This window comes from Idiotropiscis lumnitzeri, chromosome 8, assembly GCF_059441095.1.
Source record: "Idiotropiscis lumnitzeri isolate Australia: NSW breed Sydney's pygmy pipehorse chromosome 8, RoL_Ilum_1.0, whole genome shotgun sequence".
NCBI classification, from domain to species: domain Eukaryota; kingdom Metazoa; phylum Chordata; class Actinopteri; order Syngnathiformes; family Syngnathidae; genus Idiotropiscis; species Idiotropiscis lumnitzeri.
In genome coordinates, this window is record NC_142398.1 from 5,772,415 (window position 1) to 5,796,819 (window position 24,405).

The 24,405-nt window shown below is 41.6% G+C and overlaps 1 protein-coding gene across 3 annotated transcripts in view; it reads left to right on the top strand.

The window, feature by feature from the left end:
• The window catches only part of LOC148331838 (voltage-dependent T-type calcium channel subunit alpha-1H-like), an 88,817-nt gene that overhangs the window by 12,811 nt on the left and 51,601 nt on the right, over positions 1-24,405 (top strand). For 2 of the 3 annotated variants that reach the window (XM_088302168.1, XM_088302167.1), the window contains exons 3-8: positions 9,611-9,705; positions 12,525-12,658; positions 12,965-13,062; positions 16,306-16,465; positions 21,393-21,705; positions 22,757-22,849. In XM_088302168.1, the coding sequence (XP_088158294.1) occupies positions 9,611-9,705; positions 12,525-12,658; positions 12,965-13,062; positions 16,306-16,465; positions 21,393-21,705; positions 22,757-22,849 (893 nt within the window). The remainder of the gene's footprint in view (positions 1-9,610; positions 9,706-12,524; positions 12,659-12,964; positions 13,063-16,305; positions 16,466-21,392; positions 21,706-22,756; positions 22,850-24,405) is intronic. The other variant, XM_088302169.1, reaches the window with a different exon arrangement.

Below are 24,405 nucleotides of genomic sequence, written 5' to 3' on the forward strand. Positions count from 1 at the left end.
AGAAAATACATTTCCCGTTATTCAAAAACGGAATAATTCTAAATTAGCAACACACAAATGCCGAAATGTCAATTAATTATGATTCCATTATGGGTTTGGTCCGTGACATCTGTCAGAAAGTCAGCATAAAGTATGATTATTGTTTTCCAAAGTAAAAGCGGATGTTTGCAAATATTTGATTTCAAGAAAAACAAAAAGTCTGCTCTGATTTGAGAAATCTGATAATATTGACTGCTGATAGGCTGATATTCTGAAATGAACAATTTGAAGTTTTGCAAGGATTAATTGATTATTAAAAATAATTATTGTTTAATATGACAATCGATAAGTTGGAGCACTTCTAGTTTGAATGGACTGGAATTGAATTTGTCATTGCAATTGTCACGAGTGCAGTGCAAATTCACGAAACAGTTACAACCCTTCCAAGAGACATACTGTACAAAACAATGACCGACAGAGGGAGAGAGAACCGGAAGACTGTCGGTCGCCACACAGCGCCCCAATTCTCTTAGATAAATAAAAGAAAGGACGCGGTGCATAAAAAAAAAAAAAAATCCCAAACTTTGCTCCTACAAGAGAGGGGTACACTATCAGTTTCTTCCGTCCACCTGTCCATTTGTTCATTCAATGAGTCGTTGGTCAGTCATCATCGGTCGGTGTCTGACAAGTATTTTTTTGAAGGCTGCTGCGTTGCGGTGTAAAAAGTCAGGCGAATACTCCACTTTGCAGGGTTTCAAATGACTAAATCATCTCTTCTTTTGTCTCTGGTTGGGCAATTTTGTAGGAGCACAGCGTGCAAGAGTGACTCTCTCACCCTCACCTCACCTCCCCGCTCCTCCGTACTATCCTGCTTCCTTTACCTTTATCGTCATCCTTCTGCCCTCAGCCTCTCTCCATCTCGGTGACGCTGTTAATTATTGAGGGAAGTCACAGTTTATCTGTTGGCTGACTCTCGGGTTTCTGATATGGCTCTCTAACCCGCGGCCATAATACGACGAGGTGCTCTGAACGAGATGTGAGAAGCTCAAGACGAAGGATGAACTTGCACGGCGACGGGTTGAGCGGAATGCAGAGAAAAGGAAATAATTGGGCCGTGCGAGAGAACGAGCAACGGAATGTGTAAAAATGGCGGCGAGAAAGTGCAAGGAGGAGGATAAGAGTGAGAGGACGTTCCCTGTTGTGATGTTGAGTGATGGTCCCGCTGAGGAAATGAGTCCCCGCCTCATCCATCACTCGCACCTTGACCCTGGCCTGTCTTGCGTGGCTGACTGTGCGTGTGTGTTTGTGTGTGTTTGTGACCTCAGTGTACACTAATTGAATGTATTTTATAGTGACACACAAACTGTATACTGTAAGTAAGCACCCCATTACTTCTGCATGAAAGGGAACACTTTCAACTGAGAGCGTTGAATGAATCTTTTATGACACCACAATGTGGGGTCGTCACTAATTGAGAAAGTTGATGTCTGGATCTGTTTAGGGTAGCATCTTCATCATATATACCAAATTTTTTCTGCCTACATTACATGACTTGAAGAAAAGCTTGGCAATTTAGCATCCCCCATTTGTCTAAAGGCCTCTTACACACCAATCGGACGTCGGCCATCATGGCCAACTGTCACGTCGGCCAATAAGTCGGTACATTAGACCGGAAAATGACAGCGTAACGCATCGCAAAAGCCGACAGAGACCCCAACTACACCGGAGCTTTTTCAGATGCGAAGTAGTACCTCCTTGCCATCAGCGGTGATCGTCACTGCCAAGCTTCTCACGGTGATGTCCAATAACGGCGATCTTTCGTGAACGAGACTGAATATTTTGTCTTTGCGCTTTTCTGTCCAGCCAGCCGTTATGTCCATTGAGGAACAACGTTAATTTAGTTCTTTCCACTTTTGTCACTTCCGCTTCTTGTTCAGTGCACTGATTCGCGACAGCCAATCACAATGCTCATTTAACCCGACAGTACATGTTGAATCGGCCGAACACACCCCCCAGATGCCACAACAACGGCTCAGATTTTATTTGCGCTACACCAAACAGATGCTGTGTACCAACTTTCCGACGGTGGATTGGTGTGTAAAGGCCTTGAGACACCTGCTTCTAATTTGGGTGAATATCCTACTAGGAATTCGCCAAAGTACACGACCCGGCATTCACCTTCTTAACAATCGCATCAAAGGAAAATGGCTTTCTGTTCAATTCCCAGCAGAATTCCTTGAGACTTTATATGTGTCTTGTCGTGATTGGTATGTTTGTCAAATTTTAGAGCAGTCTGTAACACTGGTGTCAATAGCTGATTTATTTATTTATTTTTTGGTCAAATTACAAGTCCTGAAATTGGCCAAAAAATTGTTGTTATAAACCAAAATGGCTAACTTCCGATCCAATTCTCAGTATGGGTCCTTGAGAATTTTTTTGTGACCTATGATTTGTGACAATTTCCCAGTTTCTTTGTCAAAATACTGAATCTAGAATTTCCCCAACAGTCTTCTCTAACCCAAAATGGTCTTCGTTTTTCATTCTTGGCATCAGTCTTTGAGACTTTTTTATACGTCTTGTTGTGTCAGACATATTTTCTGTGAATTCGTGATTCTGGTATCCAGAGGTAATTTCTGTCTAAGGGTACTACCCTTGAATTCACCGACTGTAAAATGGCTGCTTCAAGCCAAAATGACTTCCTGGCATGGGTCCCCGAGTAGTAGTAGTGGTTCCATAGTAGGTGAAGTTGGTGTTGGGCGTGAAATTTTAAAGAAAAAGTATAAACCTCGGAATTTCCTTAAAATGGCCATTTGAAATCAAAATGACCACTTTCCTTTTCAATTACTGACACTGCTTCCAGAGAGTCTTTTGTTCATCCTGTTATGATAAGACACGCCTGCCCAATTTCATTTCACTTGGTAAAACAGGTGTCTAGCGCAGGGGTGTCCAACCAGTCAGAGACAAAGAGCCACCTTTTTTTTCTGTGTTACTGCAAAGAGCCACATCATGCACATGGGCACACATGAACGTCATCCCATGCCTTCATCATGTATGCACGCACACAAAGAAGCCTGCTCAGTCAGATTTATTGAAAACACCCCACACCAACATGATAATATCAGTTATTTTCAACAGCTAACATCGTGTGCACTGTCTCACACACACAAACTCTCAGTTCAAGCAAGTCGACAAACAAAAATAAAAAATAATAATTTTAATAATTTCTTTCTCTTACCATACTGCTTAGTGAGACTTTTGGCATTCCTTATCTTGAACAATCCTCTTCAAATCCGCATGCAACTGCGATTCAACGGGCGTAATAATATCCGATATTCTGCGTTCAACACTGTGGCGGGACAGTTGGATGTCTGATTCGCTCCGTTTTAGTTTGTCGTCTAAAGGAGGCAATGTTTCAACTTTCAATGAGGCATTTTCTAATGAGGTCCCCTTCGTCGTTTGGCTTTTTAGCCTGTGCCATGTTCCAAGCCAATTGATATGATGCAAGTGGTAAGGTCTCCGAGTGTTTTGTGAAATTTTTGAATAACTGCATTTGCTTTTTTACCGGACTTTTCAACGTGACCAACTTGTGCTTGCAAAGTTCAGTCCCTTTTGGAAATTCCTGTTCGATGTTAGGATGGAGTGAGCTGAAGTGACGCTGAAGAAGTAGACTGTATAGCTTTGAAGCTTTGAAATGCGCTAATGCTGCGTGACTTATAAGACATACCGGCTTGCCATTACGTTGAACAAAAAAATATAAACTCTCCCACTCTATCAAAGACATCCGGTGTTCTTCATATTTTCGTTTTACTGTGCGTTTTTTCCCCTGCCATTTTGAGAGCCACCTTAACGGAAATTGTTGAAAACGCAAACAATTACGTGCCAGAGATTCTCTCGTCGTGCGTTTGACGTCACTCGAACAGGCTTTCCTCGTCAGCGTGCCATCTCGCCGTAGGGGGAATGAATGGCAGTGTCAGCCAAGCAATTTTGACGCATGTCGTGTGAAAGCTCCTGAAGAGCCGCATGAAACTGGTCAAAACTAAGGCTCAGGAGCCGCAGGTTGGCCGGGCCAGGTCTAGGGTTTATTAATTTATTCATTTATGGTCAAAGTCCTAGGATTTTGCCTAATCTAGCTGCTTCAAACCAAAATGATCAGCTTCCAAAAATGGATGCTTCCAAGTTGATTTATAAGCATGGGTTCCAGCGACTTTTTTGTGGATCCCATTATGATAGACCAACCTGTCAAATTTTATTACTGAGCGAATACACAGACAGTTTGACAATGCCCTTCACTTTTTGTGGCTTAAGTGTTTTTCCAAAATATTAATTAAAAAAAAAAAAAAGAAAAACAAAGAAAAAATTCCAGCCGTATCGGCAACCATATTACATAAAGAGCTGTGTTCAGAAACTGTGAGCGGAGCGTACTCAGTAGCACAATGACAAATAAAATAACTAATTAAAAAAAATAAAATAAAAAATCACGACAAAGTGAATAAGAAGCACTCTCGCTGGAAGTAATCATGGCTTACCTTTTGCTTTTCACAACAACATCAAGAAGGACCTTTAGCTAAAATGCTCTTTGGGATTCTAGTTAAGGTAAGCAACTTTTAGGATAAAAATGAAAACTTTAACGTAGTTATTAGCCAACCTTCAGTTGGAATCATCCGCTGCCTCAGACGGAATGTTGGCTTGTAGATCGCTTTCCTCTCACAGCCTGCAGTTTCATTCTTCATTTTGCGGTGAAATTTGTTGTGAAAGTTCTTAGAAGGTTGGGAACCACATCAAGGGGTTGCAATGTCATAATAGAGGTGTAAATCCCCCCCAAAATAAAAATTCAAAATAATATTAATTTTCAAAAGTCAACCTCTACTTCGCGGTTTTTCACTTTTTGCCGCGGGTCCCGGCCACCATTAAATGGAAAAACACGGAATTACTCTAATTACATCAGTTTACACATGCCGCAAAAATGTGTGGATTTTAAAGAATGTTAAGCCCCACCAAACAATGATTAATTAATCGTAATAAATATAATATTCCAAGAGACCCTCCTCACTCTGAAGGGCATCGCTTACTATTGTGTGCGTGAATATGTGTTTGTGTGTGTTTACACGCATCCGTTGTGTCGTGGCCCAGACGAAGCCGATTGAAACTCACAAGTCAGTTCCCACGGTGAGAGATGGGGGGTTCCCATGGCAACCGCAGCACAGGGATGACACTGGATTACCCTCTCTCTCCCTGTGTCCCTCTCTTTCTCTGTTTCACTGTGTCTCTCTAGCTTGCTCTCTCGACGAGTCTCAAGGGTGATAAAGGATTGTGCTCTCATTAATTTTTTCCGCCCTCTTGAGAGCAAAGTGTCCATAAAGGCGACCACATGTGTGTGCCCGTGTGTGTTTGTGTGTGAGTGGGGAGTCTGTGGACAATCCAGGCTGTTATGCATGCGTCCTTGCACATTCTTGTCTCCCATTCGACACTATTTTGACTCAGTTGTTTTTCTCTTCTTCTGTTTATCACACTTCGGAGTCGAACTCTGTCTCCGGTATGACAGACGTACTTCAAATGCCCCTCTCTTGCTCGCCCCCATCAAACACCCGCAAGTGTTTGATGCCGGTTGCTTTGGTAGGCATGAATATTTAACGTGTCAAAATGTATCGTCACGAGTCACAAGGCTGTAGACAGGCAGGCATGTCTGTCATGAGTAGAACGATTACATCTCGTCCATCCCTATACGCGAGGGATGGTGTGGGGCCAGCCCACAGATAACGAAACTCCACATACAATTGATGGCCATTGACATGCATTGGGGGGAAAAAAACTCAAAGTCCCAAAAATTCTTTGAAAAATGCTGATGAAAACATTGGAAGAAAAAACATATTACTATTATTAATATAAAAAAAACCGGATAAAACAAAATAAGCGAATATGCTGGGCACTCGACCATTTTTTGTCGGGCTGTCCCCCGCCCTCTGGCTGCTTATTTGTATACTTTACCCACCCTCAATTCAACAAATGGCTGATATTAGTTGTATACAAGTAATACACAACTCTATACCAAATTCAATACACGTATACCAACACGTAAAGTCGTTCAACCTCGACCTTTAGGTGAAGCTAACTTAAACCTTCAGGATGCCTTTTGCTGAATGCTATTGAATGGCCCAAACCAGGCTGTTCTTCCAACCATTATGTCCATTTTATGAACCAACTTCCCCTTTTGGAACAATTTTAAATCTATCCGCTTTGCGGCGGGTAGACTAGCTGATAGCTAGCACCAAGCTAACCTCGGTATTTCCGTCTTCGCTTCGACATGTAAGTGGTCCAAGTCCCTTCGTATGCCGCTGTGATGGCATGCAAGGAAGAAACAAATACAATAGTGCTGAAAAACAGTCAAGCTGGCCTTCACTGACTGTATTTACATTGAAATGAACAAGATGTAGTTCATTTGTTGACTTTCATCTTTAATTTGAGGGGATTTATGGGACACCCAAATCAGGTATTGCTGTCAGTAGGGCTGGGCAATATGGCTGAAAAGTACATCACGATATCAGTCTTTCATATTCAGCTATAAAGTTATACATTTAAATGTCTCTCTCTCTCTCTCTCTCTTTTTAAACTATTGAACCCCTGGAAAAAGGTTGAATTTATGTAATTTTAATCGGTGGAAAAACGTATATCCATTAATTTGTTTTTAATAATAATAATAATATTCCCTTTATTAGTCCCACAATGGGGAAATTCGAGATTCGAACCCAGGCCTCCTGTGGAGACTGGGTCCTGAACGCGGCGCCTTAGACCACTCGGCCATCCTAATTTTTATGTTAATGTAGTTTCCGGTTTACAAACATTCTATTAATGTGAACAGTTTTAAAAACGACAAAATTGGACATTTGTGTTTTTCATAGGACAGCAACAATATAATAGTACGAGACTTAAAGAAGTCACTGCAACGATGAAAAAGTCAACTAAACTGGTCAGTATAAAGATTCAATGAACTCCTTTTGAAACATGCTTGGTGAGGCTGGAATATGGGTGAAAAATGTTTCACAATATATAATATATACTTATAAAATATATAAGTATTTCATAGCAGTCAGTATTTTTAGATTTGTTTTTTGTGTACATTGTAATGTGCAGTTTCATCTCCACCAGTGCATTGCGAATGCAAGTTGTTTGCATTAAATTAGATTCAGTGTTGTCACAGATTACTTGAAAAATTAATCAGATTATCGTGAGGCGGCAGCACTATGCGGAATCAACACACCCAAAAGTCGTAACTGGCGACCGTTTGAAAATCTAAAATATATTCTTGTTTTTCATAAACCACAATGGCCGAAGGAGGGAAACGTGTGGATTTAATTGCAGATACACTTGCGAGCCCATTTTCAAGATGGGCCTTTCAAGAGAAGCTAGGTCGTCCAACATTCACTCAGTACTGTGTAAGTGTGTTTCTGTAGATTATTTGTCCAGCCATGGTGTCACAAATGATTTTGAAGGGGAATATATTTAAGTAGGATTTCACTGAAGGCCTACGTGTGAAATGCTCCGCCCACCACTGATGGAAAGATATGTATATTATATATGAATAACATTATATGTATATATACAATATTTATTTATATCCATCCATCCATTATCTGTACCGCTTCTCCTCACAAGGGTCGCGGGGGTGCTGGAACCTATCTTGGCTATCTTCGGGCAGTAGTGCACCCTAACCTGGTTGCCAGCCAATCACAGGACACAACAACAAAAAAAAGAAACATCCGCACTCACACTCATAACTAGGGGCAATTTTTGCATGTTTTTGGTATGTGGGAGGAAACCGGAGTACCCGGCGGAAACCCACGCAGGCACGGGGGGAACATGCAAACTCCACACAGGAATCGAACCCACGACCTCTCCAGTGTAAGGCCGTCGCGCTAAGCAGTCGTCCACCGTGCCGCCGCCGCTATTAATTTATTTATATACACTCACATATATGTATTTGTATGTATATACTATCGCATTAAGATGTCCGTCCACTGCACCTCCAAGGGCACTTGAATATTTGATGTCATCAGCTTTCTCACTCATGAATATTAAACATGCCAAAAAGTGTCTTCACAAGTTGCGTCTATTACGAAGACTTGATAGTTTTAAGCGTTTTAAGTCTCTGCTTTACCAGGTAAGTAAAATGTGTTTTTTAAAAGCTTACGTTTTGAAGAAGTTAATTTTGATGTCCCTCGCATGATGGACGTGGCTTAACCTTTGACAGTGGCGTCCTCATGGATCGGTGGGAGGAGGGGAGGGAGGAATGTGTTTGGAGGTGGCTTCATTGGCTTGGATATGTATTGGAGACCAATCAAAGTAAAAAAAAAAGCTGATGAAGTGAGTAGGGAAGCTTAATGAATGCAGATGCTTGGGAAGCAGGTCAGAATGGGTCACGGAATGCTTTGAGGAGTGTGAATAATAATGTGAATAATCATTTGCTTGAAGCTGTTCAAAATGATCCCCAGCCTGCTACAGTTTAGCCAAAACAGAAGAGTTGGAATGTATGCGGAATCTCTTTGATGCCAAATTCAGCAGACCGCATTACCTCTAGGAATTTTATTTGCCCGCAACGCCAAAAAAAAAAAAAAAAGACTTGGTTGACTGATCACTGATTTCAATAAAACTGTCATCTGGAGTTTTTTGTCCAGCTTTGTTAACGTCGCCAATTTTTCATCAACATTTGCATGAATTTTAATGGCTAGATTCAGCTTTAAGCAGGCATAAGATGCTCCTTTAATTTCAATTACATTAACTTTATTTTATTTATTTATTTTTTAAATTAAATATGGGACAAAATAATAAAACTACCAAAAATAAATCTTAAAATTCTGCTACTGGTCTATAAACCACTGAATGGTTTGGATCCTGAAATGCGAATTGTATATAAACCCAGTATCCCTCAAAGGTCTGCTGTCTAGACTCAATTAGCAAAGCCCGGCGTTTAAAGCAAACATGGTGAAGCGGCATTTATCTGTTATGCTGCATGCAAATAGACTAAGTTGAAGAAACTTAAAGTCATTTTAATACGACTAAATATTTGTCGATAGCCATTTTATTTTAATTTTGGTTTTACTTAGGCTCTGATTAAAAATGAATTTTTGTGCAGTAGATCAATGTTATTTTCATTCATTCATTTGTTTTTCATGCATAATGTTATACACATATGTATATTCAATCGTAAGTATTTTTTGTAGCCACAAATCTTCACAGTGGAATAAAAAAAAGCATGGTGGACAATACAAATTTTGATGCTAGACATTAGCCATTTTGCTGTTATCAACAAGCCGTATATATCAATACGTTCCGGTAAAAATTGACGATGCAATTGACGTTTCACTAATTGTATTGTGAAACGTCAGGTTGTATTTAGCATCCAGAATTTATCCAACGTCGCAGTTAACATCAATTTCCTGTTCTTTGGTCATAATCACTGTCCCCTGTTGTTTCTGATCTAGCACAAAGAGACAGACGGGGGTCAGTCAATCAATATGTTATTCTTTTCCTTATTGTTGTGTTCAATATTGTTGCTGTTTGTCCTAATTGTCATGGTCAATATTGTGCTGCTTTGTCGTGATCAATATTGCAATTGTGACCCTTGACCTTTCCGCCACCTGGTTCGAGCGTGTCAGCATCTTGGCCATCCTGCTCAACTGCGTGACTCTGGGAATGTTTCAGCCCTGCGATGACACACACTTCCTGCTGCAGGTAACACACAAACAAATGCATACACAAGCAGATACATTTGGTAGGCATTTAGATCACAAGTAGACCCACAAAATACTCTAAAGAAGTCATGCCCAAAAAGACATTTTGTAAGTTTCCTGCAGTCCTTCAAAATCGAAATTGACATTTTTCAGACCATTTAAAGCTCATTTGGATTATTTCCAGAGGTTATTTGAAAAGATGGGCAGCTCATTTACCTTCCAACATGACAATGATCCTAAACATACTGCCAAAAGAACAAATTCAAACCCAATAGAAAATCTGTGGCTTGACTTGAAGAGAGCAGTCCATCTCCGTTCCTCACACAATTTGACTGAACTTGAGTAATTCTGCAAGGAAGAATGGGCAAATATTTCCCAATCTAGGTGTACAAAGCTAATAGAGTCATATCCAACTGAATAATTAATATTCTGCTATTATTCTGGTATACATTGTAAATGTGTTTATGTATTTTAATGTGTCCTAATTACCTGCTAATTTATATGACGGCATATGGAAAGCGCTTTGTTACAGCACCATCTGTTGTGAAATGCGCTACACAAATAAAATTGTATTGTATTGTAATTAAAGTGAATTAACCCTGCTATTCTGGATTTTCATTTCTTATTAATTTTCAGAACTGTTGCCTTTGTTTTCATTAATTTTGATGTTTTGCAACCAAATTTGTAGATATATATATCCATCCATCCATCATCTGTACCGCTTCTCCTCACTAGGGTCGCGGGGGGTGCTGGAGCCTATCCCAGCTATCTTCGGGCAGTAGGCAGGGGACACCCTGAACTGGTTGCCAGCCAATTGCAGGGCACACAGAGACGAACAACCTTCCGCACTCACACTCATACCTAGGGACAATTTCGAGTGTCCAATCGGCCTGCCATGCATGTTTTTGGAATGTGGGAGGAAACCGGAGTACCCGGAGGAAACCCACGCAAGCACGGGGAGAACATGCAAACTCCACACAGGATGGCCGGAGTTTATATATATATATATATATACACAGTGGCCACCCACTTAGCTATGGCTTCGGCGAGTCTCTTTTTAGTTGATCCATCGATTTCTGTCGCAAATTATCCATGGATGCCTGGGTTTGACAAGGGGGCTGGAGAATTGGCATCAGCGGTGTGCTTGGCCATCAAATGGTATTTTAAACTGGACGTGCTGCGATGGTAGTTCAGTGACACCATTAGGTAACTTTTTAAAAAAGAAAAAACTTGCCGTTCAGAATTGAATTTGCGTCATTTTTACCACTCGCCATGATGCTTTTAGTGATATAAACCGGCGAAAACTCCGCACAGCAAGCCCAGGCGTGTCCTAAATTTCACCAGCTTGATGTTTTTTTCCGGTCTCGCAAGATCTGGTAAAGTGTTGGAGTTTTTCCTGCGTCAGCGCTATGTCATAGGACTACATTGTTTACTAGGCCAAGATGAGTCTTAATTGCTCGTTAAAAGAATTGACGGCGTTAAAAGGGGGTTGGATTAATACCAATGATAACACGTTTGTCTAACACCTCCAATATATATATATATATATATCAGTGTATATAAATACCAGTGGCAGGCCGTGCATTTCACACGTAGGCCTTCAGTGAAGACCTACTTAGTCCGTGTCATGTCTTAAAGAGACATTCATATTTCACAAGTGTCACGAGGACAGCACAGTCCGACTTGAATAAATACTCCTCATAATAGCATAATTTATGACACCACGACTGGACAAATAATTTACAGAAACACACTTACACAGTACTGAGTGAGAGTTGGACGACCTATCTTCTCTTGAAAGGTCCGTCTTGAAAATGGGCTCACAGGTGTATCAGCAATTAAATCCACACTTTTCCCTCCTTCGACCATTGTGATTTATAAAAAACAAGAATATAGTTTAGATTTTCGATCGATCGCAGTTATGACTTCCTGGTGTGTTGATTCCGCACAACCCTGCCCCTTCACGAGTGAGTAACCAATCACAAAACGCGTTCGTCACCTTCAGCGCAAGGCCAGCGTGAAGGCTCACTGTAACCAAGTCGTGATCTTATTGGCTATCATAACTGTCTTATCAACTGTAAATGCCCCTTTGAGACACAGAACAGATGCCGATTGTATCGGAAGTCTTCGGACAAATAGTGTGAGGTACTGGTATTGTGAAATCTGCCTGGCAACACAAACTACCTGAAATATTATTGGATGAAAACTCTCACCTAAAAATACAACGCTAGGATATAATCTGACATTAATGTGAAGAATATGATCATTTTTTTCTTGATTATGTTAGGCCAACAGAGAAGGCCTTGACGGTCTTGACTCACAAAAATGTCACAAGAAGCCATGCCCAAAAAGACACAGGAACTCTGCCATTATGTTTTGAAGAGGCTATTTGTGTGGGTGTGTGTGCGTGTGCGTGGGGGGGGGTGTGTGTGCATGCATCTGGCTGAAAAAGTTTCAAGACTTCAACGCAGTTTCACTTAGCAATATCAAATTTGGTTATGTTGATCATGATTAGAAAAATCTCAAGAAAAACGTCACTTTGGTTTGATTTTTTTTTTTGAAGTTTCCAACAGTCCTTCAGAGTCAAACTTATCAATTTTGTCCAGTTTAAACCATACACGCATACTAGACAGATGCACATTACAAAATTGTGAAGAAATGTAATTTTCTTCAAAGTAGAATGACTGACCACTCGCCAAAACTAAACAACAAATTATGTTTTGCTGTGAGACTTTATGAAGGGTCAATGAAAGTTTTAGCTGCCTCTTAATCAATTTACACTAATCCGGTGTGTGTGCGTGTTTTTGTGCCTGTGTGTAGGCACTGGATGACGGCATCTTTGTATTTTTCGCCGGGGAGATGCTGGTCAAGATGGTGGCTCTGGGGATCATCGGTCACAACGGTTACCTAGGAGACACATGGAACCGACTGGACTTCTTCATTGTCATCGTGGGGTGAGTTTTTGACACTTGTTTATGTGTGTGCGGGCATGTGCACTGCTGACATTAAATATGAGCCAAAAGTGTGTGTGTGTGTGTGATGCGTAGACACTTGTTTAATGCCAGTGAAATGTCAAGCATGTGTGTGTGTGTCGGCGTCTGACAGCTTTGCAGAATGGCAATGGGAATCACAAAGTCCTCATGGGAAGCCTCCGTGATTCCCTGTTAAAAGCCATTGTCGTATTCCAGAGACTGGACGGTGCCTTCTGTTCGATTCCCGGTAGACTAAACGGGTCAGTGCGCTCTTCCTCTTCTCCACAGGATGTTGGAGTACTCGCTGGACGGACACAATGTTAGCCTGTCGGCAATTCGCACCGTGCGCGTCCTTCGCCCACTCAGAGCCATCAACAGGGTTCCTAGTGAGTTCTTCAGTTTTTCTTTACAAGGACCTTTTTTTTTGTTAGCGTGCATCCCATGTCAAATATTTGCATCACAACACTTCAGCGCCAGGCTCGCTCCCCACACGCAATGATGAAAATTTGCCCATGTGTCTCGTGTCCATGTTTCATATTTGGGTGCAATTCGACAAAATCTGTGAGATGACTTCTTTTTTTTAAAGGACTCCTGGAATTTTCTGAATCTGCCCTAAGATGGCTTTTCAGACATGATTTCTTGTGGCACGTTTTGGGGTTCATTTTATTTCGACCAAATTCCATGTTGCTAAGTAAAACTGCTTATTTTTTTTTCGTTATTCTTGATTCAAGAATCTTGAAGGTCATACTGAGCCAAAATATCAGCTTAAAAGAAAAACCTTGAGTCTTTTCCGGCATGACTTCTTGGACTTTTTTGTACATAATGTCATGATAGACAAGTGAACCAAATTTCATGTTGCTAAAAAAAAAAAAAAAAAAAAAAAAAAAAACTATTTGGGGGTTGAATCTTAAAAAAAAATTCCAAGGCGTTATTGAACCAAAATGGGCCGTTGAAACAAAATTGCGGACCTGCTGTTTCATTTTGGACCTGGCTTGGTCCCACTCATGATAGACTTGTTTTTAAAATCTAAAGTTAAAAATTAAAGTGCAACTATCCCAGGGCGGCTGAATTCTTTTGAAACTTCTGGAGGGCGCTGTTGAGCCAAAATGGAAACTTCAAACCAAAGTGGTTACCTTCCTCTATGTTTACGGGCATTGTTGCCTGTAACGTTTTGTGTCCTCTCTCGATAGATAAGCCCACCAAATTTCTTCCAGCGACGTGCACTGGCTTAGGGTTTGAAATTTTGATTTTTATTAAGGTGTTTGCTCTTGAGCTTTCATGTCAACTTCAAATTGGCAGACTTTGTGTAGCTTTTTGACTGTCGGTTCTTGAGACTTTTTTGTGGATCGAGTCACGATTGACACGCTGACCAAATTTCATGTTGCTGCGTGGCTGGCTTCAGGGGTGGAATTCTTTTGAAGATTCGGGAGGGTGCTACTGAGCCAAAGTGGACAGTTCTGTCCAAAACAGGAGATGTCCTGTGTTTTTAGGGTCATAGCCCCTTGAGAATTTGTTGGTGTTTTATTTTTCTTGATAGACATTCCGACTGGCTTCGGGGCTGAATTTTAGGAGGTCAAGGTCACCCCAAGAATCTGTACCAAATGTAAATTTTCATGATGATGAACAAGACTGGTGAGGTTCGGAGTCTGAGAAAGTACAAAAAAAAAAACCTTCGCAAATAGTCCATACCAACACATTTTCAAATTACACAGGAGGTTCTTAATCATTTATTGAAAGAAAAATGTATTATTTATGCTCCATGTAGCAATTAGTAGCATTCCCCTTGTAAAGACTGGAAATCCGTCATGATGTCATTTGTTAGCTGTGGAAACAACATCAAGATGGCAGGAAACCAGCAACAAAGTCATTAGTCGCAGCAAAGACAATGTTAATAATGATCTAAAATTAATATCCTTTTTATGGGTATATTTCCAAACATTCCAAGATGGGATTTTGGAAAGGAATTTTTTTTTTGTTCTGGCGTCTTGCGATGGAATATATCTCTTGGGGCAGTATTGCAGATTAATTTATGATAGATTTTGCCGAGGATAATATTACTATAGAACAATTGAAGTGATTGAATATATTGTAACTATCAGGGCCGGGAAATAGAGGCAGAGGCATATATTTTATCTCTATGGCAAGAAATCATATTGTGTCTTTATCTTTTAAGGTACAGTATCAATTCAATGTGGAATTGCCGAGTAACTTGAGATACGATGTACTCGACGCAAGTTATCGGAATGCACACTCAAGACTCACTGGCTCACTTCTCCAAATAGGAGGAAAAGCATGCTCACGTTTATTTGTCACGAATTGAGGGAAAAATGAAAAGATAACATTGACACAATATGTTCAACCAAACCATATCATTTCTTTTGGGGCTGCCGCTATAGCTAGCATTTTGGTTTTCGGATACCGAAATGAAAATTCTATCGAATAATTGGGTATATTTGGATAACAGTAAAAACATTTTTTACATACATACATACTCACGCACTATTTTCCATTAGTGTGATTTTCGACTAATCTCTCCCCATAAATTTTGGTCTATGAGATGAAGTGACTCAATAAAACAACACACTTGTGCAAGCCTGGTTTGTTATCTGGAGAAACTTAAACTGTGCCAGGCTGTCAGCATGGAAGTGTGCAGAGTCATTTACGTCTATTAAAATGTAATCCAATGTGTCTCGCCAGCCTTATTGGGCACTTGAGTGCTGCTAGCCGCTAGCGCTGGAGCTGCCGCTAAACGCACTCAGCAATAGTGTCAGCATAATTAAGTCGTTTTTTTCCCCAGCATCCTTAATTATCGATTAAACGTTATTAAAGGACGCCATTGGGGTGTTCAAGTCAGTAACAACAGTTTGTGATGACAATATGAATACAGCAAAAAAATCGGGGAGATGAGTCATGTCTGCCGTTACGATGTGACACACTGCTGGGAACAACTTCCAAATAAAATGGACTTTTTCATTGCCTCAAAATACTTTTGCCGTGTGTTGCTGTTGACCACATTACTCACGCAGCGTATGTATGCCACACTCGTTTGATACTGCCAGTAAAAGTTCTGTATGTCATCTTATATCTGTGCATAAACATACTCTAAATGGGTAAATTAAACTGTCAGAACGTCCTGCCGGTTTATATCTATGCATAAACGTGCTAGGAGGTTAGGACATCCTACCTGCTTGTGTCTACGTTGAAGTATTTTGTGAAGGGATTTATTTTATTTACCTCCATACAAATAATAAAAAAAAAAAAAACAGGATAAATTCAATGTGGAATTGCAGAGTAACTTGAGATACGATTCTGAAAGCGCAAGGTAGTACTTTGGCCGGTGCTCTTTAAATCGCTTCATTGAAAAAACGGCAACAAAATGCTGTCAACACATACACATTCTCTCTTCTTCCCACACAATGGTTAACGTTTTTGCCAGACTACCATACATTATCATTCGCTCATTTGCATGTCACTCAACAGGCCAGGCACAACTTTCAAAGGCACACACGCATTCGACTTCACTGTACTGAGTACAGTGTAGAATGTGAGGGAAAATCAGCAATGTAGTTGGGGAACACTATTATGACAACAACAAAAAAATGTGTTTTTTTTTGTGTGCGTGTTGGCAGGCATGCGCATCCTGGTTACACTCCTGCTGGACACGCTTCCCATGCTGGGCAACGTGTTGGCGCTGTGCTTCTTCGTCTTCTTCATCTTCGGCATTGTGGGTGTGCAGCTTTGGGCGGGGCTCTTGAGGAACCGCTGCTTCATGGGGGAGGACATCAAGACGTGAGTTACCGCGGAAACCGCGACCGTTCTCGCGTTGGCGTCATCGTAATCAATTAAGTGTTGAAATGTTTCAGTGGGGCGTACGCCGTCATTAAACGCCGCGCTAATCACCAATCAAAAGTATTGGTTGGCAAAGAGATTGTTTTTGTGATTTGGCTTTTTTTATTTCTTTTTTTTTTAATTGTTTTAAACCAATTTCGGGCAAGAGAGGTCAATGGAAAAATAAGGGCATGTGATGAACATTTTTATGTTCACTTAAATTGACTTTTTAATAACATTTATTGTATTTCATTAACATGTAATGACAAAAAAGTAATTATACTTCGAAAGCCAAGTTTTAATTGGAGAATTCTTAGTCTTAAATTAGCTAAAAAAAGTGAAAAATGTTCCCAATCTTCAATAATAAATTTTCTTGTAACATTATGCATTTATTCTCATTAGGTCTTTTTCTTTTTTTTTTTTCTCATAATAATACGACATAAAAACGAAAAAAAAAAAGCATCAAACTTATATAATGGCTTTATTCCTGTAGTATTCCGATTTTAGTTTTGAAACATCGTCACATGAGGAGCGGAATTTGGACCCCGAAGCAGACATGACACGCAAGTTGAAAAGCAAAAGTCTTTAAGAAAATACAAATAACTACAGAGAGTAGGGTTGGATGCTCAAGACAAGAAGAAAGCTTGACATATTGACAATGTGTCACTCAGTAACTCACGCTTAAAGTAGTGGTACACTAGCCTGATTTGTGTTTGGGCATCATGGGATCAATTCCTGCTCAGTGACGGTGTCTGTGTTTGCCTTGCCTTGTCCGCCTTTTACCCAAAGATGGCTGGGATAGGCTGAGAAGTGGTGTTGAAGATGATAAGTCTAAAATATCAGGCCTATATGACATATTAAAGGAGCAAAGCCGCAAAGGACCATACCAACTGATACATCAAGGAACAACCAGTCAGAACAGTGGGCCCCCCTCAAAGGGCACCCCCCCGGTGCCCAGAAACGAAAGGGACAGAAGACAAACAAGGACAAAAATCCAGAACTCCAAAATAAACAAAGGAACTAACAAACCACTGGGAAATCATCTTGACTTGGATTAAGACAGCAAACACAAAAACACAACGAACCAACCACAACTGAAATAAAACAAGGAACTAAATACAAACGGACGAGACAACGAGAAACACCTGAATGAGACATAAAGTGTTAGAGAGAGCCGATTTGGTAAAAAAGGATCGAGTAAACAAGCACAGGTGGATACAATAATGAAACAGACACATACAAAAGCACACGAGGAAAACAAGTCTTCAAAACCAAATCAATGACAGAGGCCAGAAGAGAGGGTCTTGTCGGGACCAGTCTGGCGGTGGGCGACCCGGAAGCCAGACGAGAGTCGATGGTGGTTGCAGGGCTTGTGTTGCCGTAGCAGGATTGGCAGGCAGCCGCAGGGTTTGTGCCACCATAGCAGGTTAGGAGTGTGGTTGCAGGGCTTGTTCTGCCGGAGCAGAATTAGAAGGCGGCTGCATGGCTTGCGCTGGCGATGCAGAAATGTGGAGGGCAACTGCAGGGCTTGCACAGCCGAAGCATTGTCGAAGGGAGGCCGCAGGGCTTGCGCTGGAAGGCAGCCATCGGGCTTGCGCCATCAGAGCAGAGTTTGAGGACGGTGGCAGAGCAAGGTCGGAGGGCGGCGTCAGGGCTTGCGCCACCAGGGCAGGGTTTGAGGACGGTAGCAGAGCAAGGTCAGAGTGCAGCCGCAGGGCTTGTGTGGCCGTTGCATGCTTTGAAGGGTGGCCGCAGGGCTTGCCCCGCTGGAGCAGAATTGGAGCGCGGCTGCAGGGCTTGCGCCAACAGAACATTGGTCGGAGGGCAGCCGCAGAACCTGCGTTGCCAGAGCTGAATCGTAAGGTGACCTCAGGGCTCGCACCACTAGAGCAGAGTTGGAGGGCCATGGGAAAGCAAGGTTGGTGTGTGGCCGCAGTGCTTGTGCTGCCGGAGCAGAATCGGAGGGTGGCCACAGGGCTTGCGCCACTGGAGCAGAATCAAAAGTCGGCCGCTGGGATCACGCCACCAGAGCAGAGTTGGAGCGTAGCGGAAGAGCAAGGTTGGCCATTGGGCGTTAACAATATTTTTGCAAAAGCCACTTCATTCTCGTAACTTTACAAACATTTAAACACAATATTTCAACGTAGTACTCAACGTGTACGTGAGGACAGCTGTCATTTGCCAGACACGTATTAGACGTTACTAATGTTGAGTTCATGTTCAGATAAAACAAGGCTAAATTGCCGTTTTGATAATCGAAGTTGGAAAAATAAGAGGAAGCAAAACAGTCATTATTAACATCGTGCTTTTTGAAGTATTGTAGAGTCTTTAAAAGACACAAAGTCAGATGTTAGTTATCTCCTTTTTTTATCGTTACAATACAGCTCCAGTGGTCCGCAGCCGACGCCAACTCCAATAGTGCTGCGGTTCAAATGTTATTGCCTTGTAGCTTTTGCTTTTCCGTTGTGGATTTCGCAATCGTGTGTATTTCAATGTTGTTGTGTTTTGTCTTTTGCAATTGTGGTGACCTTTCTCGGCCACCGTAGTTAAGAGTACACTTGGACTGTGTCCAAGTGGGGCAGTGACCCACCTGAGCCATTTTTTTTTTCTTTTTTTATTTCGTTTTCTTAGTTTTCACCATTGCACACAAAAATTGCTTTTTGATAATGTCCGTAATGAAAAACTAACTTTGCAGATTCAGTACACCTTCAATGGGGCTAAGGAAGGGCAATGCCCCACCTAATCTGTAATTTCGTTTGATTACGGTCGTTAGTTTTTTTAAGACTACGCACTCAAAATCATTCAATATTTATTCACATAATTTTGTGTCTTTTTCCTCAGAAGTTTGTGCCCTTTCCCGTTGTAATTTAAATGTATTTTTGCATGACCCAAATACTTTGCTGTACCTTAGGATAAGGATAATGATAAACGACTACAAAGACAAAGATTGTGGCTATGTCAAGAGAGTTAACATCATTCAGCAAACTCATCTGTCTGCAATTCACTTTATTGACGATTGATCTTATTCTCAACGCTTCGCCATCATTAATGATTGATTTCTCATCTTTTCGACATGTTCGTCTCCCTTTTGCCCAGAAACTCAAAGAGCGTGAAGTCATGTATCATGGCGAAAGCGCTCTTTTTTTTTTTTTTTAATGTTCTGCTTTCTTCTCCTTACACAACTGCACCATTAATCCTGCTAACAAGTGTTGTTGATGTAAAGCGTGTCTCGCTGTGCGGTTACCATTGTTGTTTCGCTTAAATTGTCTATTTTTAATCCAGCCCGCATGGGGAGAATACTGCTGACTGTGAACATCCATCTTGGAATTGCACGGCAAGAACATGCAATTTCCTGAATCTTCATTTTAAAAGAATATCCACTCAGCATCTCCTTTGTTTAAATATACTTGCCCAAGCCAAAGAGAGGCAGTATCTTAAATCCTGTATTTATGTAAAAAAAATTATTACACCTTTCGTTGTAAAAATGTAGAAATGACGGCAACTTTGAGCCGTTTCTTATATTTCGGCTGCATAAGCCTGAAGATGGTTAATTTTGACGAGTCTAAAATCTTAATGTATAACCATTTATTTTCGATGGCTTATGTATTGAAAAAAGGTCCAATTTAGAATTTATTATTTATTTAGAATGAAAAAATTCTCATAAGGTTACGACTGCTTTAAAAAAATTCTGTATTCTAACTTTTTTCCTCAAAATTTTACAACTTCTACTCAGAATTGTCATAATTCCACTTGGATTGGGACCAAGTAGGGCATATTAGTTCATCTAACTTTTTTTATTCATTGAGTTACATCAGTCTTAATCTTAGTGATATATCAGCATTTCAGACGAAAGCGCAACAGATGGGTGGAACCGCAATGGTGAGAAAAGGACCCCAAGAGCATTCGGAATTAATAAGGGGTTTATTTTTGGGGGAGGCAAGTGAAGGCAGCGGGTCTGGCGGCCAGGCGGGTAGAGTGGTAGATGCAATCCGATCTTCAAGTACAGGCGGTGATGACACGGGGCTTGTGCAGACAGGCAGAAGGCTTGAAGAAGCACACAAGAAGACACGGAGGGTATGAGTCCCTGAGCAAGGTATGAGCCAACGTACCACGATTGGAACGGGATAATCGAGCGCCTGACTCCTGGCTGCACTGAGCTTTTATCCTGTTGTTGAAGATGCTGATGAGCTGCAGGTGCACAGGGGCGTTACTAGGAATGGATCTAGGAAGCCACCCAAGCCCTGAAAGGAAAACCAGAGACTCCACAAACCATGTCAAAAAGCACAGGACACCACAGAAAGTTATTGAAGTGCAGATGGAGGAATGTACTTTTTTGTTTTTGCCATTCTTGCAAAGGGGCCAAGTGACAGCACACACACCCATTATTTAATTTTTTTGACGTTCATTGCCGCCGTCGAATGCTCCCATCCCAAATCTTTGCTCTCACTAGTCTCTCGAAAACCTCATAAGCCAGGTCACTCATAAGTCGAGGTTCTGCTGAAATGTGTTTTGTTACTTTCTTGTTCACCAATGCAGTTCACATGCAGTTGGGGCAAGTGTAACGGTGCCCCACCAGATCCATTATTTCATCCATTCACCAATGCTTGCTATCAGCTGTAAACACAAAAAAAAATATTTTTTAGGATTGTCACAGTAAACATGCATGTGGAACTCGGAATCTACGGTCTTCTATAATTGGGGCCAAGTCGGGCAGTGTTTCACTTAATTTTGTTTGCTGGTTGTCTGTATATATATATATATATATATATATATATATATATATATATATATATATATATATTGTTATAAAATTGCACACACAAAAACACTTTTTAGGATTTTTACACTGAAAATACTTCTGGTGGTTTGCGGTCAACTTGTGTTCCAGGAGGTACAACATCTCCTTCCTGAGCGTTTACTACCGTCCGGGCGGCACAGAGGACCACCCGTTCATCTGCTCGGCAGAGCGAGACAACGGCATGCTGCGCTGCGCTGACGTGCCCCGCCGCCGCATGGCCGGCACGTCCTGCTTCCTGGCGGCCGAGGATGCACGTCCTGAAAGGGTGGCGGTAGGGGGGGAAGGGGCCTCATGCGTCAACTGGTACCAGTACTACAACGAGTGCCGAGCTGGCGAATTGAACCCCCACAAGGGAGCCATCAACTTTGATAATATTGGCTATGCGTGGATTGCCATTTTTCAGGTGATTATTGGATACGTTAATTTATTATTTTGAATAATAGAATATTAAGTGACTTTAATGTGGAGCCACTAATAGTTTAACATAGCAAAACATGTTATTGTTTTCAGTATTATATATGATAAACTAACTTAAATATGTGAAATATACTGTTAAAAAGTAATACTCAGTCTGTTTCTAATTCATGTTTATTTTTCTCAAATTAGCTAAAAGTGCTTCACTTGAAATGCTAACGAATTTATTATTTTCCACTATTCTTATTCATTTATTCATGTTTGATCTGTTCCAATTTGTCTGACGATTATTTGTCATTTGTCAATTTTTTTTGTATCACTAGCGAGGACACATCTTGAAAGTATTATTATTTTAAATATCCTTGTTTTAAATGATAAAAAAATATTTCATGGGTTATTTAAAATAATCATTTATTTATTCATTTATCCAACCATCCAATAACCGTACCGCTTACCTCACACGGCTCGCGGGGGTGCTGGAGCCTATCCCAGCTATCTTCGGGCCGTAGGCGGGGGTACACCCTGAATTGGTTGCCAGCCAATCACAGGGCACGCAGACGAACATCCATCCGGACACAATTTAGAGTGGCCCATTAACCTACCATGCATGTCTTTGGAACGTGGGAGGAAACCGGATTAACCGGAGGAAACCCACGCAGGCACGGGGAGAACATGAAAACTCCACATTGGAATGCCTCCGAACTGTCAAGCAGACGTGCTAACCAGTCGGCCACCGGTGCCGCCTTTATTCATTTAGTTGAAGTCAAAAAATATATTTATCTTTTAATTTTGTAACGATTCCCCCCCAAGATATTGAACCGTTATTATGGCAGTACAATATTCATATTTCTATCCAATTTCCTTTAAAATTTATTATTCTTTGTCCTTGAGAAACATGGGCAATAGATTCTGCATTGATTCCAAATGGAGCTGGGATACAACTGACATTAGGTATCCACTGACAGTGCGTGTGCGTGTGTGTGTGCGTGTGCGTGCGTGTGTGTGTTTGTGTGCGTGTGTCTACGTGTGTGGTCTACCAGGTAATTACTCTGGAAGGCTGGGTGGACATCATGTATTACGTAATGGATGCCCACTCTTTCTACAACTTCATCTACTTCATCTTCCTCATCATAGTAAGCATGCTCTCACACACACACACACACACACACCCACACACCCACACCCCAGCACACATGCACACGCACCCCCACGCACGCACCCCCACTCACACACACACTCTCTGCAGATAGTTGAGACAAGAAGTAGCTGACAAGCTTAACGTATCACAGGGTCTACTTCATGCGGCGTAAGCTTATTGCCGTCGCTTCATGTCATATCAGACAAAGGAGGCTTAGTAATGCAGTATGTGCTTTGATATTCTATGCAAAGCGTTGCGCTGTTCCGAGCAAACCCAATGCCATCCAGCAAGAAAAAAGGAAGAAAAAGATATATTGAGGATCTTTTTTACAGTCTGCTTGCATTTCAGCTCAAGTGTTCAGTGACCCACCACACCCACCAAATACTGCATACCTAATTTTTGTACTTTATTCATTCAGCAGTTGGGTAGCAGGATAAAAACCAGAGCCTCCAAGTGCAAACATGTCGTTAGCACGAACATATGTAGAGTTCAGAATGCATTACACTGGACCAGAGCAACAAGTGAATAGGAGTGCAGATAACTTCTTAGTCCTGTTTCGGAGCAATTAAGTCCGACGTCCAGATGGAGTAGAATAGAATAGAAATAGAATAGAAATCCCTTTATTGTCATTGTACTCAAGTGTGCAACGAGATTAGAGGGCTCCCCTCTCCAGTGCAATACAACAATAATACAGACAAATATATAAATTAGATAAATAAAGAAGACAGTGCAATGGAATTCAGTACTGAATAGGGCATATAGAAACACATCACAATGCTGTTTTGCGAGGTTAGGGTGGTCTCGTGTGTGTGTGAGAGTTCAGTATGGAGATGGCTCTCGGAAAGAAACTGTTTCTCAGTCTATTGGTCCTTGATTTGATGCATCTGTAGCGCCTGCCAGAGGGCAACAGGTCGAACAGGTGTGAGTTTGGGTGGGTATTGTCATTGACGATGTTGAGAGCCCTTCTGAGGCACCGGGCGGTGTAGATGTCCGACAGTGGGGGGAGAGGGCAGCCAATAATCCTTTGCGCTGTTTTGACTGTCCTCTGGAGCCTCACTCTGTCCGCCTCAGTGCAGCCGCTGTACCAGGTGGAGACACAGTACGTCAGCAGGCTCTCGATGGACGAGTGGTAGAAGGCCAGCAGCAGCTTCCTGTCCAGGTTGAATTTCCTGAGGACTCTCAGGAAGTGCAGACGTTGGCGGACCTTCTTTACCACTGCTGTGGTGTTGTGACTCCAAGAAAGGTCATCGGAGATCTGTACTCCCAGGAACTTGAACGTGTGGACCCTCTCCACACACACGCCTTCGATGCAGAGGGGGGGCGGCAGCGTCTTGTTCCTCCTGAAGTCGACGACAATCTCCTTTGTTTTAGCAGAGTTAAGGTGCAGTCTGTTGTCCTTGCACCAAGTTGTCAGTCTCTTTACCTCCTCTCTGTAGGCTGTCTCGTCACCTTCCGAGATCAGACCGACCACTGTCGTGTCGTCAGCAAACTTGACGATGGTGTTGTTGCCGTGGGCCGGGCTGCAGTCGTAGGTGTAGAGGGCGTACAGGA